Genomic DNA, 16,758 nt, shown 5'->3' on the forward strand with positions numbered 1-16,758 from the left:
GGGATATTAGTGGTATAAATATCAAGTTCTGTTGACTAATGGTATAATTCTCATTTAATGATGCTCACAAAATAGTTATGCTTTGAACTTTGTTGGTTAGATTTTTTTCAAGGGAGGAAATCTATAAAACTAGTTTCTTCTTGAGAAGAAAGAGATTTTACTGATTTCTCTGAGAACCAGTGTATCTTATTTAATGTCTTTGTGTAGAACCATGATGTTTCTAGAGACCATACAAACCCAGATTCCTAAAGTAAGGATATGAGCATCCCAGGTAGATCTAGCAGATATACTGTTACTTTGGAATTTGGTGGAAATCAGTATTTTAAAATAATACTGAAATTTTCATAATTTGAGTAATATGCATTCAAATAGTTCTGCTTTTCATGTATGGCTTTTATTGTTCTGTGGTCTACAAATTACTTTTGTGTATTTTGCTTTTCAGATTGAGCTGTTAGGTTAATATTAGCACATTGTTTTTCTTAGCGGTAGAAAATTTGATTTTTTTTGTTATTTATTGCTGACTTTCTCTTTCAGCATTGAGCTTGCTGGTTTCATTAAAAAAGTTCGAAGCAAGAGCAAGAACTCGCTTGCAGAGCTGAGTATCGATGAAATTGTCCAGAGAGTGACGGAGCACATTCTAGATGAACAGAAAAAGAAGGTATTCCAGAAATGTCCCGCGTCACCTTTGTTCAGTTACTCACAGAAGCCGGTCGCGCCTGTGTAACTGAGCTCCGCTTCCTTGCCCCTTCCCGCCTCCCGTTGCAGCCAAATCCCGGACAGGACAAAGGGACACCCGGCGCCGGCCCTGCCGCTTCTGCTTCTGTGACCACGTCCTCTGGGAGTCCACCCCCAGCGACTGCCAGGCCGCCGACCACCAAGGCTCAGAAAACACCACATGTCCCTGTACGTGTGGCTAACTACAGCGCCTTGTTTCTTAGTGAAGAACAAGACAAGCCGTTTTTAATGCATGATTTTGCCCCGTTCTCTTCTCTCCTCCTAGGCCTGATTTATGTGATCCTAAAATGAGAAACGGGGTGTTGCTGTCTGAGCGCCGACACCTGGACCCGGGGCAGGGCTGAGGGCGGGCGGACCCCCGGGTCGGGACCGGTCAGGTCGGGCCGGGCCGGATCGGGCCGGGTCGGTCGGCGGCGGCCGCTCCCGGAGCCCGGCCTCTGCCCTTGTTTTCAGCAGACGGCCACACGTGTTGGTCTTCTGTAGCAAGTGCTGTACTTTGACAAGCTGGAAAACACTTCCCGTCACCGAGGGCTGGAGGCGCAGTGGCTGTTGGTGGGAGCGGCGGGGCCCGGGGGGCGCTGGGGGGCGCGCTGCCTGCACCGTCGCCCGGCGGTTTGAGCTGTGTATTTGCCTCTCAGTAAGAGCTGTCCACAGTTACTCAGACCTTATGAAATGCTGTTTTACCTGCCATCCGAATTGGGAAGGCTCGGCCCTGCTCTCCATGCTAAGGAGGGGCCCGAGGCACAAGCATGCCTGCCGTGGCCTCATCTGCCCGCCCGCGCCCGGAGGCCTGTGGCGGCTCCTCCCCACCCTCCGGGGCTGCGCGGCTGGCGAGGGCCTTCTGGTGCCATCTGCGCAGGCGCAGGGCCGAGGCGGGAGCGGAGCACAGCGCGTAGAGCCCCGACCGCGCAGCGTTCGCCACGGACGTGGGCCGAGCGGGACGGGACGGGACGGGGCGGGACGCTGCTCGTTCTGAGCTGGTCTTTTGTGCTCCTGCGCTCCCCTGTGCACGCCCTCCCAGGATGCCCTCCCAGCCTCCGTGGGAGAGCGCCCCCGCCCCAGGCCTCCCGGGCTTTCCAGTGCCCCGGGCCACTGGGCTCCTGCGGTTTCAGGGCGTTCTCACGCCTGTGTCTGTCATTGGCCACCCAAAGCCCTGCTTCACCAGAGATGTTGGTGCTGAGAGGTAAAAGCTTATCTACTTAAACTACCAAGTTATATGAGGAAGGAAAATATTCAAACTGGGAGCTGATGGTGATACATCGTTTTTTGTTTTGTTTTTTGGTACCGGGGATCGAACTGGGGTCCTTGCGCTTGCGCAGCAGGCGGCAAAACCACTGAGGTAAATCCCCGGCCCCCATACACCGTTTTTTAAAATAAAAGAAGCTTTTTATTTTTTTATTTTTATTAATTTTTTTTTTGGTACCGGGGATCCAACTCGGGACCTTGCCCTTGCGAGGCAGGCGCCGGAACCACTGAGCTAAATCCCTGGCCGAAGCTTTTTATTTTTTAATTATAAAAATATACATGCTTGTAACAGAAAATACAAATAAAAATGGCATTTAAAAACCTTAAAGCCAGGCACAGTGGCACACACCTATATCACAGCCACTCGGGAGACTGAGGCAGGAGGATTTTGAGTTCGAGGCTAATGAAGCAATGTAGACTCCATCTCAATACAATACAGTGAATTTAAAGCCTACACTCTGACCACTGTAATCACATTGGTATGTATTTTTGTAAACTCTCTTGTAGGTATGTGTGCAGTTAGTCAAAACTGAATACTTCGGCAGTACTTTTTATGTCCTTTGGAAGGGGTATTTCAATTTTTTAATTGTGGTTTAGAAATATACTGTGGCCAGGCAGGTGGCACATACCTGCAATCCCAGCACTCGGGAAGCTGAGGCAGGAGGATTGCCGTGAGTTTGAGTCTGGCCTGGGCTACATAGTGAGTTCAAGACCAGCTTGAACTTCAGAGGGAGACCCTGTCTCCAAAAACCCCAGAGAAGTGTGTTGCGCCATCTTTGCACCTCAGGAAAGAGCCGAGGGGACTTTGCATTGTTGCACCTAAGCCCAGCTGTGAGCGGGGCAGGGGGAGTCGGAGGGGCCTCACACCCGGCTCTTCCCTGGCCCTTGAGTCCTGGTAGCACAGAGCAGCCGCATCTGCCTGGTCTCTGTCCAGGCCAGTCGGTGTTGGGGATCGGCCGTAGCTTGGCCCTGAGCTCCCCTGCTTCGGGGCTGCATCCCACCTTCCAGGAGTGCACCAGGGCTGAGCCACCGGAGCTCTGCTGGTGGCCTGGGGTCTGCTGTCACACAGGGTCTGGAAGCCAACCACACAGCCCTGCCCCATGGGTGTTCCCCGCTGAGCCCTCGGGTTGTTTTGTTTGGGCTTGTGTTCACAGAGACTTCAGGCAACAGTCAAGAGCAGAGGTAACTTAGCCAGGGTAGCTGTTACCAGTTCTGCATCTCATCTGATTCTTTTCTCTGCATCTCTGTAGGCACTTTTTAAAAAAACTTAATACTGTTTTGTCATCTGCCTTTATTCATTGGTCCCATTCCACCAGCTTTCTATGTCAGGGATTAAGGACTCTGTAGTCTGTGGTGTGGGTGTTAGATAATTGGATTCGTGATTAATCTGTAACCTGTAACTAGTACCACACTTCAGGTATGATAGGTGATAAATGGGAATTGCAAATGTTTCACTTGGAATCTGTTAACCATAAAAAAGTTTTCCTCTGAAAAAATTTGAACTTCAAAATATCTTTTCTGTTTGTTTTTTCTTAAGAAGTGCTATTTTAAAACAAGATTGTTAGCCAGGCACACACCTGTATTTCCCCTACTGAGGTGGCCGAGTCGTAAGTTAGAGGCCGGGTTGAGCTCTAAAACAAGATCCTGTGTCAAAACAGAAAGCAAAACCAGGTTTCTTCAGTCTGCTCAGCCGTAATTGGAAATAACTCGTCAGCTTTTGTGGCAAACATGTTTGACGGCTATTCGCGTCTGGGTCCTGAAGAGCTTCTGTCGTAAAGAGGTTAATCTTTATTGTTCCTTTGTCTCCACAGGCACCAGGTGCAAGCGCCTGTGAAATATGCCGCAAGGTGTTCAAGTCCAAAAATACGTGTGCGCTGAAATGTGGGCACAAGTTTCACAAAGGGGTAAGCGTTCTCTTCAGCTCCCCTTACACAGTCCCTTGGGTTTGGAGACCACTTTCCTGTCGCCCAAATGTCAGAGCCGTCGGCTGTACCGCTGAGGGTCAAAGCCGTGTTTGTCCCTTGATAAGTGACTTCTTAGATGACTAAATGGATAAGCGGTGAGACAGTTTGTCAGTTTAGTGTAGTGTAGAAATTGGTTTAACATTTCAAGAACTAAGCCTCGTTGGTGCCTTGGGCCTGACCCTGAGCAGTTCCCGGATTGGGTGTTAAGCGTCTGGGTGTTGCAGGCACTGGGAGCATTGGTTCTGGGCTGTGCTGCTGCTGCTGCTGCCGCTGCCGCCTCATGAGGACGCGACAGGTGTCTGCCGTGCAGGCTCACGGTCCTTGAGAGAGGGACACGGTTCTCGCTGGAAGGGGCTGAGAAAGCTTGCAGTCCCACCTGTCTGGTTGCTGCCTTCAGGTGTGGCGTCCTGTGCTGGGCCCTCAGTCTCCTGCACACTGGGCCTTGTGGCGCCCTTGGGCTGATGGGACATTTGAGAACCCAGGACCAAGACCAGCAGAAGCGTGGGCTGAGAATTGAGTGTCAGGCCCCAGGGCCACACAGATGCCAACCTAGCACTGCAAGGCAGGCAACTGGGCAAGGCCACCCGGGAAGCCAGGTGCGAAGCCTCACATATTCATGGACTTTATTTTGGAGGGGGATTATTTGCTCCTGGGGTCTCATCCACACTGCTGGCGTGAGCGTCCCTGACTATCAGCAGCAACAGGCCTCCCCAGAGTTGGAGGCAGCCGTAACCATGCCTGCCAGCGAGTCCGGTCCAGCGGCACAGGGGAACTAAGTCCCCTTGTGGTCCTGCAGGCACTGACTGACTTGGGTCCTTCTTTTTCAGTGCTTTAAGCAGTGGCTTAAAGGACACAGCAGCTGCCCCACCTGCCGTGATGGTGCCCTCTCGTCGGGAGAGCAGTGAGGCCCTAGAGCCTCTCTGCTGTGCGCCACCTCACCGCCGTGTGGTTGGCCTGTGCACAGAACTGAGGCGATGCCAGGCTCCTCTCGTGCGAAGAGCAGACATCTGAAGACTCTGGCATCGCGTGTCACAAGGCCCCAAACGGAAACCTTCAGTGTGTTGCTGTTGAGTAATTTTCCCTCTGAGTAAATGCTTCAGTGATAGCCGCATCGTGGCATATGCAGCGTGTGTCACCCATCCCCCTGCAGAGGGCTCCTAGGCATGGGTGGCTTCTCTCGGGAAGTATTGTCAGTGCCTCAGAACTGTCCTTGACCTGGAAGAGTTCCTAACCTCGCTAAGTGCCCCGCTTCCCTTTCTGTGTGCGAAAAGTCTTTTGTATTAGTAGCCTTTAAATTATTCTGTGTGATCCAGTGTTCCTGAAAACATACCTATATTTTCCCTCAAAGATTCAGCTTTTTAAAAATGGACTTAAATCACAGTTTAATAATGTGTAGTTAATGTTAAAATATTGGCTGGTGTAGACCAAAAGATTGGATCTCTTCGTGAAATCCCAAGTGCTTTTGTTGTTTCATCATTTTATTTCCCCCATAGATTTTTAAACTGTTCATTTTTCGTCAGAGAAGTAATCTAACTTGAAAATCAGTTAGAGAACACATTCCTAGTAAAGAGTTGGCCTAGACATTTTTCCTTTAAGATCGAGGCTATGTCTTCGTCCTCCGTCCACTTTGGGTTCCCTCTGAGAAGGCTCCGCTGTTCTCGCGGGCAGCATCTGGCCTCGTGACCCACACGGTGCCGGGCACATGTGGGTGTTGTGTCGAGCCAGTCCCCATTTCCATCCAGTCTCACCGCCAGCCGCGACACTTGTGCAGTTGACAGCCCCGTGGCATCCGTTTGTCACCTGTGTTTGACCTTCGTGTACAGTAATGCATGCCGTCTTGTACCGTGGCCTGAGAGCAACACTAATGCTTTAGAAGCTGTCAAGACATGTGCATCTTTTAACGACCTAAAGACAGTGCTAAGTAGAGAAACACATTCCATTTCTCTGAAACAGGAAGGATCACAAAATGTTTCTCGCTGTGTTCTGCCCCTTCGGCCCCTCGGCGTCCCGAGTGTGTGCGCGGAGCGGGTCACCCTCCTCTGCCTGTGTTCCCGCGAGCCGTGATGTCCCCGTGACTTGGCCGTAGCAGCCCCTTACTCCCGAGCACTCCTGCAGTGGTTCCTTCCTAAGCCTCACCTGTGTGTTCGTGGCAGTCGGGTGCTGTGTGTGCTCCAGTCCCTCGGCCCAGTTTGTAGCAACAAGTGCATTGTGCCCTGTGCTTCCCTGCCAGCCGTGTGACCTGCCTTATTCTCAATAAAGAGCGCCCCAAAGACCAGTGCTTCACTGTCATCCTTGCCTGCAGCTCCTGGGGAACGGGGCCTCTGCCGCACCAGTGTTTAAAAGCGGCTTCATTCTGGGGGAAGCTGTGCCACCTCAGGACTCTTGAGCGGCTTCTTGGGGCATGTCAGAGCGGGGATCGAGACCCCTCCCCCAGAACGGAGCTCGCCAAACTCAGGGGGCAAGGTTGTCTGTCTGGATTTGAGTAGAACACTTACACAGAGACAGTAGAAAACTTACTCTGAGGTTAAGTTCAGAAATCTTTTTCCTGTGAATACATGTAAGGACACAGAAGGTAGTTAAAGACCTGTCTACTCGTTATTCAAGTGTATTCAAAGAATTTGCAGTAATCTGGTAGCATTTAATTCACGGTAAGGTATAACTTAAAGCGGTTTAACTTAAGTTTAACGTAAAGTGGTGGCCAGTCCTCAATGTTAGATTATTTTTCTCTGCTGACGGGTGTAATCAACATTATGAATACTGAATAATCTATTACAGAGCTGAAGAGGAATCCCAGGAAGGCCATGTGTGGCTGCACTTTAAGGTAAGGTAAGACTGCATAGGGCATCGGCCGGGCATCACAGGCAAAGCTGAGCGCTGGGTTAGAAGCCGATTCCAACCCCCTGAGCTTGGGAGAAGCGGATGGCGAAGGAGGGGGAGTCCCGTCCATCAGTGTGGGCGCTTGCAGATGGGCTGGGAAAACAGATGGGGAAGGGCAGGGTCGTCTGAGCATGAGGACTCACAGTGTTTAGGCAGGCCCTGCGTTACCCAGCAGGAGGCGGAAGTTGGGAGGTAGAGGCCCGTGAAACTGGCTTGCAGTTGAACAGGCAGCAAGCAGATACATAACGTCATCTCAAGTGCTGAGAAGGGCTCAGGAGAAGCAAAGATTTTATATATGAAATAAATACATATGTCATTTAAATATTACCTAAATTGTGAAGCACTTAGCACATTGACCCTAGATAAATGCAAGCTGGTCATGTTGGATTCAGGGCCTGGAGAGCAGAGCTGGGTCCTAATAAAGGTCTTGGTAGATGGGCAGCACCTCCTCAGCCCAGCATGGACGGGAATGTAGACGTGAGAAAAGCAAGAAAAATCAGATCGTCCACAAACCATTGTGAAAAGCAGCTTTGTCCTGAGGTGTTCCATCACCTTGGGGAATCCTGTGACTGTAGCAGGAGGTGGCTCCCCCGGGCTCTCCTGAGTCCACCTCTCAGCGCAGAGCTTCCAGTAGGCCCCTTCCTGGGGGGTTTGCCCCAGCGCCTGGGGAGCCTGGTAGAGAAGCCACCTGCTCCAGACTGAGACCCGTTTTTACTCATCCTGCGCTGCCTCCGCTTCATCGCTGCCTCTTCCGTGTCCCTTTGAAAGGGAAAAAAGAAAACAGACAAAGTGGAGAACTTGAACACTAGTCAGCTGTAAAATCCTAGTGAATTATGTCAAGTCAGATCAACCATGGATCAGAAGGAGGTTTTCAGCTACATGAAGAATAGTCTTGGCTATCCATCTGGGGGGAGCCTTAGCCCCTCACGGTGTAGGGCCCTGTGGGGTGGTCTTCAGCCCCCACCCTGCCTTTCCTAGCCTGCCTCTGCTGCAGGAAGAGGAGCTGGAAGTGGGGCGAAGCAATGGTGAGTTTGTTTGCAGAGGAAAGTGGTACAAGGCCACTCCAAGGAGTGGGGGCCCCAGAGCCGGGTGACTGCTAAATATGGAACAGCAGTCCTGTCTTACGGGTAACTGGGTCCTGGGGCCACGGTGGGAGAATTTACACCGTGGACCTGGGCAGACGCTGCACGGCGGAGCCTCGGGCCTGGACGAGCCAGCGGAGGGTGCGGGAGGATGGACCGCTGTGCAGTATGGGCGCCTCTGCCGGCCTCACGCTTGCGGCGGCAGTCGGCAGTCGGGGGCCACAGCGCCCCGCCCCTCGGGATTTCTGCCTTCCCGCAGCCCCTCCCCTCGGGGATGTCCTGCCCGGCACTGGACCAGGGACTGGGCCCAGAGCCCCGGGGAGCCTCTGCCTCTCCCTGGGGAGGCGCTCCGGACAGCGACTCGCGTCCCCCGAGGCGCCGCATCCCTGGCCCTCTGCCCAGCTCAGGCGGGCGCCCCTGAGAGCGCAGGTAGCCGGAGCAAGCGCCAGGGTGTCAGCGAAAAGCCACCGCGGGGACGCCACCAAGCCCGAGCTACCGCCCGGGCTTCCTCGACTTCAAAGAGAAACTGCTCTCTAGTGCTTTCTGCCGGACAGAAGTGTCGTTGTCTCAGCAAATACCTTCGGGCTCAGGGAATAAATGCTTCTCTTCTCCACCGCCCCCCCTCCATTTTTCAGAAGTTACATGTAAAAGCATTTTGCCAAATTCCTTCCGACCCCTACTTCAGTCTCTATTTATTTGGTGTGATGCAAAGGTCTTAATATAGATAGATCTCCCTGCCACCAGTTCCAAGAAACCTGGCACCCGCTCCAGCCCCGTGTCCTGAAGTACCACCACCCTGTTCTGCCAGCTGAGCTAACAACCCTGCAAAAGCCCTGGGACGGATGCCACTATGCCCGGCCTGGCGCTCACTGGGCCTCCCCGGAGGCCACGGGGCCTTTGCTTCCAGATTCAAGACCTCCACAGCCTCTCGAGGGCCACACAGAGTGTGACAGGCAGGGAGGATGTCCCAGCTCAGCCTGGGGGGATCTGGTGCCACCTTTGACCTGGTGGGTTGCAGAGGTGGGGCGCCCAGGGCACAGAGGGGAACTTGGGGTAGGCAGTGTGGCACCCGCCACCCAGGCAGCCCCCTCAGCAAGAGTTCTGCTCCAGGCCTGGCGTCCGGGGACCTGGCAGAGGGCATTTCTGCCCAGGCGCTCACGTAGCCTGCTCCAGCCCTCCTTCCTCAGGCTGCTGGAGTCTGGCCCCAATCAGGCCCCCAGGGGGTTGGTGGCCCCCTGAGCTCACTGCCATCTGCACTCCCTGCCCCATCCTGGCTGCCCTGGCACCCTCCCACATGCTGTCCCCTACGGGCTGCTGGCCTGGAGGAGCTGTGGAAACTCTTGGGGCATCAGTTTTCGAATTCCTACAGTGGAGATTCAGCCTGGTGTGGCAGTGCACACCTGTGATCCCAGCACCCAGTGGCTGAGGCAGGAGCATCACCATGGTCTTGAAGACTAATTGAGCTACATAGTGAGTTCAAGCCCAGCCTGAACTATATAGTGAGACCCTGTCTCCAAGAACAGAATGGAACAGGAAAGAAAGGAGGAAGGAAGGGAAAAAGAAAAACAAAAAAGGAAGAAAGGTATAAAAATGCCAGTAGCTGCTCAGCAAACGCTCCACAAAAACCCTGGGCTGCCGGGGAAGGAACATGCACAGAGCTGAGCTGGCCTTGGAGCCCGGTGCCGACCCATTTGGATTCCTCCTCCCGAAGCCCAGGCGTTGGGCCTCATGCTCTCCCCTCGGCTGCCAACATGACTTCTGCAAGGGGCCAGTTCAGGTGCCAACGGAATGTCCCACTGTGCTGTTTCCATGCCCCGAGGACACTCAGAGGTACAGATTAACTCCCCCATTTTATAGGTGCAGAAACAAACCTAGAAGGTTCAGTAACTCCCCAGACTCATGCAGTGGGAAGGTTTCACCCCCCCCACCCCCCACCCCCGCTCTGGCTGCACATCCCCTTTCAGCCCAATCTTCTTGTCCTCCAGGCCACAGCTCAGGTCACAGTGGAAGCCGTGGAAGCCCAGGCCTGGCAGCTCCCCCCGCACCGTGGCTGCCCTGGCGTCCCCTCCTCCAGCCACCTCATGACACACCACGGTGTGTGACAGATGTGCCGTCTCTCCACGGCCAGGATGCTATAACCTGTGTTGGTCGTGTCGCCATCTGTTCTGATTGGGCCATGCTGTTTTGCCTTTGGTTTTTTCCTAAAATTTGTGGTTGCCTCTCTTTTCCTTGCTCCTGCTTTCTCTGCACCTCTTTTCTTCCATTTGCATCTTCAGTCATTCTCAGGGGCTCCTTCTAGCCTCCAGCCTTTACTGCCTTTACCACTGTCCCAGACTAGACCCACGCCTCCCTTGTCAATAAGTGCAAGAGGAAGTGGTCCGCCCTTAGTTCCTAAAGAAATGTCAACTCCAACCCTCAGACACTGTCACACACCCACCAGACTGGCCCAGTAGCTTTGTAATATAATTTCAATTAAGGGATCGTGATGTTCCCTGCCTTTCCTTTGTTGCCTAGAATTGCCTTTGCTATTCTAGGTCTCTTCTGGTCCTAAATTAATTTTAGGATTGTTTTCTGTAATTCTGTGAGGCATGCTATTGCTTTTTTGATCAGGATTACATTAAATCTGTATGACAATTTTGGAAATATGGCCATTTTCACGGTATGCATTCTTCCTATCCAAGAACAAGGGATGTCTTTCCATTTTCTGATGTCCTCTTCTATCTCCTTTTTCAGAATACTGCGGTTTTCAATGTAGAGGTCTTTTACTTCCTTCATTAGACTGATTTCTAGGTATTTCATTTTTCTTGATGCTATTGTGAAAGGTGTTGTTTCCCTAATTTCTCTCTCAGTGAGTCTATTATTTGTGTATAGGAAGGCTGTTGAGTTTTGAAACCATTCTTGGGTTTCTCTAGCCAGTATCTCTAGACCTTTCCAAACTCCTCCCATGAACCACTTCTAAAGGCTTCTTGACCACGTGGTCAGCTTCCGTCATACTAATGACTCCACTTCTCTATTACCAAAATCTGTCTTACTCATTTTCCCACCACTGACACACAATCCCAACACCCACAACTTAAGGCAGGGGAGGCATAATTTGGATCGTCATTTTAAGGAGATTTAGTCCATAATGAGCTGGCTACAAGGCAGGAAGAATGAAAGGAATGGTGAGAGTCTGGCAGAGGAGAGCTGCTTATGTCACTGCAGCTGGGAAGAAAAGAGGGTAGGAGCCAGGGAGGGAGAGAGTCCTTCGGGTCACTCCCCAGTAACTCACCTCTTCCAACCAATCTCCACCTCCGCATTACACATCCGGCTCTGAACCTGATTCACACACCCTCCAGAAGCCCCACCTCTGAAAACATGAGCCTTTCGGGGAACATTCCAGACCCTAACTATAACACCACCCCTTCTTTTATTTTTTTGAATTTCAAGATTGAGCCTTGCTAAGTCACCAAGTTTCCCAGGCTGGTCTTGAATCTTCAATATTCCTGCCTCAGCCTCCCACAGTGCTGGAATTCTAGACACTTCCCACCACACTCCTTCTAGATCTTACAATTCTCTGCTAAAATTATCTCTCAGTGTTTTCTAATGTTGATAGTAAGTGGTATTTTAATTTCTTTTTTTATTTTGTCATATTTGTTCATATTTTCATTTCAATTGCTAAGATATAGAAATAGAGTTGGGGGGCCGGGGATTTAGCTTAGTGATTCTGCCGCCTGCCTTGCAAGGACCCCCCCCCCAAAAAGAAAGAGAGTTGGGTTTTATATATTTATTTTCTTTATCTTGCTACTAAACACACTTACGAGTTCTAGTAGCTTGTGTCTAGATTATGGTAGAATTTTCTACATAGAGTATTTTAATCCTCCCTTTGTAATCTGGATGGCTTTTATTGTGTAGTAAAATGCATGCAATAAGTGAAGTACAAAGTTGAGTCAAAGTGGTGAAACCAGGTAATCCTACCTTGTTCTTTGCCTTAGAAGCCCTCAGTTTTTGTTTTTTGGTTTGTTTTTTTTGGTACGGGCGGATCGAACTCAGGTCCTTGCTCTTGTGCAGCAGGCAGTGAAACCACTGAGCTAAATCTCCAGCCCAGCCCTCAGTTTTTTACCACTTGGTGTAACATTGGCTATCGGGTTTTTTAAAATGTGTTTTTATTAGTGTATGGTTGCAATACATAATAGTTGTGTATATAACATATGTTGATTATTTTCAATCCCTTTAATACCCTCCCTAAACTCTCCTTCCCTTGATTCTACTTCTTATCTTCAAATAGCTGGGTTTTTTGTTTCCTATCATCTCTACTTTATTTTACTCTTTTATGTATGTATATTTTAGAGAAACCATGTGATATCTCACTCTCTGTCTGACCTATTTCACTTTAAATTATGGTCTCAAGTTTGATCCATTTTCATGCAAATGACATGATTTCATTCTTCTTTATGGGTAAATAATATTCCATCATATATATATATATATATATATATATAGATGGAATATTATTATGTATATATATATATCACATTTTTTTAACCATTTGTCTGCTGATGAGCAGCTAGGCTGTTTCCAGAGTTTAGCTACTGTGAATCAAGCTGCTATAAACATTTATATATATACCCAGGGGTGGCACAGCTGGATTAAGTGAAATTTCTATTTTTATTTTGTTCAAGAATCTCCACAGTGATTTCTAGAGTGGCTGTACTATATTTTACATTCCCACCAACAAGCAGGGTTCCTTTTTCATCACAATATCACAGCATTCCTTGCTTTTTGTGTTTTTGATGACAGCCATTCTGACTGGGTAAGATTTGCATTTCATCTTGGCTAAAGTTGATGCACATTTTTTCATGGGCTTATTCACTATTTGTACTTCTTTTGAGAAATGCGTATGAAGTTCATTTGCCCTTTTTCAAAATTGGGTCATTATCTTTCAGCATTTTAAAAGTTTCTGTTTTTATATGTAGGTCTTTGATTCATTTTGGTTTGATTCTAGTGCAGAGGTAGAGATGAAGATATAGTTTCAGTTTTCCTCATACAGATACCGTTATCCTAGTCTCATTTGTTAAAGAGGCTGTCTTTTCTCAAACATATGTTTTTGGCTCTTTTGTCAAAAATCAGATGCCTGAAAGCCCATGGGATTGTTACTGTGTCTTCTGTTCAATTCCAGTGGTCTACCTATCTGTTTTTGTGCCAGTACCATGCTGTTTTTGTTATAATAGCTTTGTAGTATAACTTGAAATCTGGTATTGTGATGGCTCCCACTTTATTCTTTTTTGCTCAGGACTGCTTTGGCAATCTGAGTCAATTTTGGCAGGCTAAAAATCAGCACACAAAAATCAATAACATTCCTATACACCACTAATGAACCCACTGAGAAAGAAATTAAGAAAACTATTCCATTCATAATACTTTGGAAAAAATTAAATAACTAGAAGGGCCAGGTACATAGTTCAACAGCATAGCACCTGCCTGGCAAGTGCTAGCCCTGAGTTCGATTCCTGGCAACAACAACAAAATTAAATACCCAGGAATCAACCTAACCAAGGAGGTGAAAAATCTCTACAATGAAAAGTACAGAACTCTGCTGGGAAATGGGAAGAAAATGTTCAAATGGAAAAGGAGAAAAGAAGGAGAAAGGAAGGGAGGGACAAGGAAAAAAGTGAAGATAGAAGGAAAAATGGAAACAAAGCTTTTGTACATAGGGAGGGAGGGGGCTTGAGGGAGGGAATGGAATAAAATAAAATTTGTTTTTTAAAAAAGAAAACTACAGAACTCTGGGAAAAGAAATTGAATAAGATATTAGAATGTGGAAACACACTCCTTCCTCCTGGACAGCCAGAATATTGTTACAATGGTCATATTACCAAAAGTGATCTATAGATTTAATGTAATCCCTATTAAAATACCAACAACATTCTTTATAGAATTAGAAAAAGAAATCCTAAAATTTGGGTATTGGTTTTTTATCAGGTTGAAGAAGTTCTTTCATAGCCCTACTTTGCTGAAAGTTTTCTTTGGTTTTTATTTTTTGTTTGCCCTTATTTTTTGGCAGTATGAGGGATTGGATTTAGGGCCACCCAGGCAAGCTTCTGCTACCTACCTACATCCCCAGCCCCTCTGAAACTTTTTATCAGAAGTCAATAATGGATTTTTCAAATGATTTTTCTGGCCACACATGGTGGTTCAGCCTGCAATTCCAGTGCTCTGGCAAGCTGAAGCAGAGGAATCATGAGTTTGAGACCAGCCTGGGCAACTTAGCAAGACCCATTCTCAAAAAAAGAAAAAGAAAGGAAAGAAAAAAAGCTTTTTCTGCATTAATTTGGATAATTATATAGGTTTTATGAACTCTGTTAATATGATAAATTAAATTAATAACATTAAGCCAACCTTACTTTCCAGATGCAGTGGTGTCTCAGTTCCCGAACTGAATTTGTTCCATGATTCTGGGGAAGATGGCCACATCCGTGTTCATTTGAGAAAGATGGCCACCAGAGTGCTGGACACCACATGTGGAGTTCTCCAATGGAAGCAAAATTTTGCTGAACTCTTCTGTTTGTGAACCTAACTGTTCATGAACAGAAACATTCCTGAGCTGAGGTATTACTGTACTCCATTTGGCCATTTAAAAATAGTGTTAAATACAATTTTCTAGTTTTTCAATTAATATTTTTAGTTGGCAAATCATAATCATATGTACACAATGTGGAATAATCAAATCAAACTAATATATCCATTAACTCTCAAATTTCTTGTTGTGAAATATTTGAAATTTACCCTCTTAGCTATTTTGAAATATGCCATACAGCTGGGCATGGTGGCACACACCTGTAATCCCAGCACTCGGGATCGCCATGGCGTCCATAGTGAGTTCAAGGCCAGCTGGAATTAAATAGCAAGACCATGTTTCAAAAAACAAACAAAAAAATTAAAAATATATATATATATGCAATACATTATTATTGATTATAGACCCTACTGTGCAGTAGATTTTTTGGGGTTGTTCTGGGAACTGAACCCAAGGCCTCATGTGCCAGGCAAATGCCCTCTCACTGAGCTGCATCCCCAAACGGACTGATAGATATCAAACACTTATGCCACTGCCACACTCTGTACCCTTGACCAACACTTCCCCTTTCCCTCGTTCCGTCCTATCTCAGGCCCTCTTCTTTCTGCTCCTGTGAGTTCCACCTGTAAGTCAGATCATGCAGGGTGTGCCTGGCTTATTTCACTCAGTGTAGAGTCCTCTAGGTTCATCTCTGTTACCATAAATGACAGCTGGCCTTTTTTAAGGCTGAGTAATATTTCATAAGATTCCAAATATTCTTCATCCATCTATTCATTGATGAACTGTCAGGTTAGTTCCATTATCTTGCTGATTATCAAAAGAAAAAAAAGGAATTAAGATGTGTTATATACATGTACCAACTCCACACAAGAAATATAAACATTATATCCTACAAACATGTACTAATAAAAAAAAATGACCTGGAAAACAATGCTGCAGTGAACAGACAAGTGCAGACATCTCTTCAACACACTGATTTCCATTCCCTGGGATAGATACCTGAAAGTGGGGTTGTGGACAGCATGATAGTTCTAGCATTAGACTTCTGACCAATCATCACACTGTTTTCCATCATGGCTGTGCTAAATTTCCCACAGGCAGTGTACAAGCACTTTCTTTTCTCTACATCATTGCCAACACTTAATGTCCTTCATTGGGGCGGGGCGGGGAAGGTGTGTGCCAGGGATCAAACTCAGGACCTTGTGCTTTCGAGGCAGGCAGCGGCACAACTGAGCTAAATCCCTGGCCCTGTCCTTCATTTTTTTGATACTAGTCATTCAAACTGTGAGGTAATATTATCTCACTGTGGTTTTAATTTGCATTTCCCTAATGATTACTGATTAGTGAGAAATAGCTGTTCAGATCCTTTGCCCATTTTTAAATAGGGCTCTTTGTTTTCTTTTTTTGTTTGTTTTGCTTTTTTGAGTTCCTAATATATTTTAGAAATTAAGACCCTATTAGATGTGTGGCTTACAAATATTTTCTGTCAATCTGTGGATTGTCTCTTTGCTCTGCTAGTTATTTCTAATATTCTAAATTTAAAACAATGCTTGTACTATGTCAATGAGAAATAATCTGTCATCTTTTCTGGCAACTTTTTGTTTTGGTAGTGGTGGTGGCGGTGGTTCTGAGTGGGGAGTGAATGCAGAACCTTCACATTGAACTACATTTGCAGCCCTTTTCATTGTTTAGAATAAGAGCCTTTAGTTTCTCCCCATTTAATAAGATAGAGGCAATAAGTTTATTACAAATGGCATTTATCAATTTGAGGTAAGGTCCTTCTATATCTGTTTTCTTCAGAATTTTTTTTTTAATCATGAAAGGATGCTCAATTTTGTCAACGGCTCTTTCTGTGTCTACTGAGATGATTTGTCCTTGCTTCTATTTATGTGATGTATGACATTTATTGATGTGTGTATATGGAGCCATCCTTGCATCTTTGGAATGAAGCCTACTTGGTCATGATGCATGATCTTTTTGATGATTTGTTGAATTCTGTTTGCCAGGATCTTGTGAGGATTTCTACATCTATGTTCATTAAAGAGACTGGTCTATAGTTCTCTCTTTTTAGTTGTCTCTCTCTGGTTTTGGAATCCGAGTAATGCTAGCTTCCAGGAATGACTTTGACAGTAATCCTTCCATTTCATTTTATTAAAGACTTTGAGAAGTATTGACATTAGATCCTCCTTGAATTTCTTGAAAAATTCAGTGGTCAACTTCCAGGAAGATGGCAGAGTGGTAAGCAGCAGAGAAAAGACCTCTCTAAGATTTGGTGCCCCAACACTGGAATATAGTGGTG

At 47.2% G+C, this 16,758-nt stretch overlaps 1 protein-coding gene across 15 annotated transcripts in view; it reads left to right on the top strand.

Annotated features, from left to right (window-relative positions):
* Positions 1–6,216, top strand: part of Ttc3 (tetratricopeptide repeat domain 3) — a 119,827-nt gene extending 113,611 nt beyond the window's left edge. For all 15 annotated transcript variants that reach the window (XM_013071325.3, XM_087212113.1, XM_021256265.2 and 12 more), the window contains 4 exons: positions 535–658; positions 766–903; positions 3,792–3,884; positions 4,772–6,216. In XM_013071325.3, coding sequence (XP_012926779.1) covers positions 535–658; positions 766–903; positions 3,792–3,884; positions 4,772–4,849 — 433 coding nt within the window. In that variant the 3' untranslated portion in view covers positions 4,850–6,216. The remainder of the gene's footprint in view (positions 1–534; positions 659–765; positions 904–3,791; positions 3,885–4,771) is intronic.
* The last annotated feature ends 10,542 nt before the right edge of the window (positions 6,217–16,758 follow it).

The sequence above is a fragment of the Heterocephalus glaber genome, unplaced genomic scaffold, assembly GCF_053883595.1.
Source record: "Heterocephalus glaber isolate CG9 unplaced genomic scaffold, H.glaber_assembly_v1.0 deba00000122, whole genome shotgun sequence".
NCBI lineage: Eukaryota > Metazoa > Chordata > Mammalia > Rodentia > Bathyergidae > Heterocephalus > Heterocephalus glaber.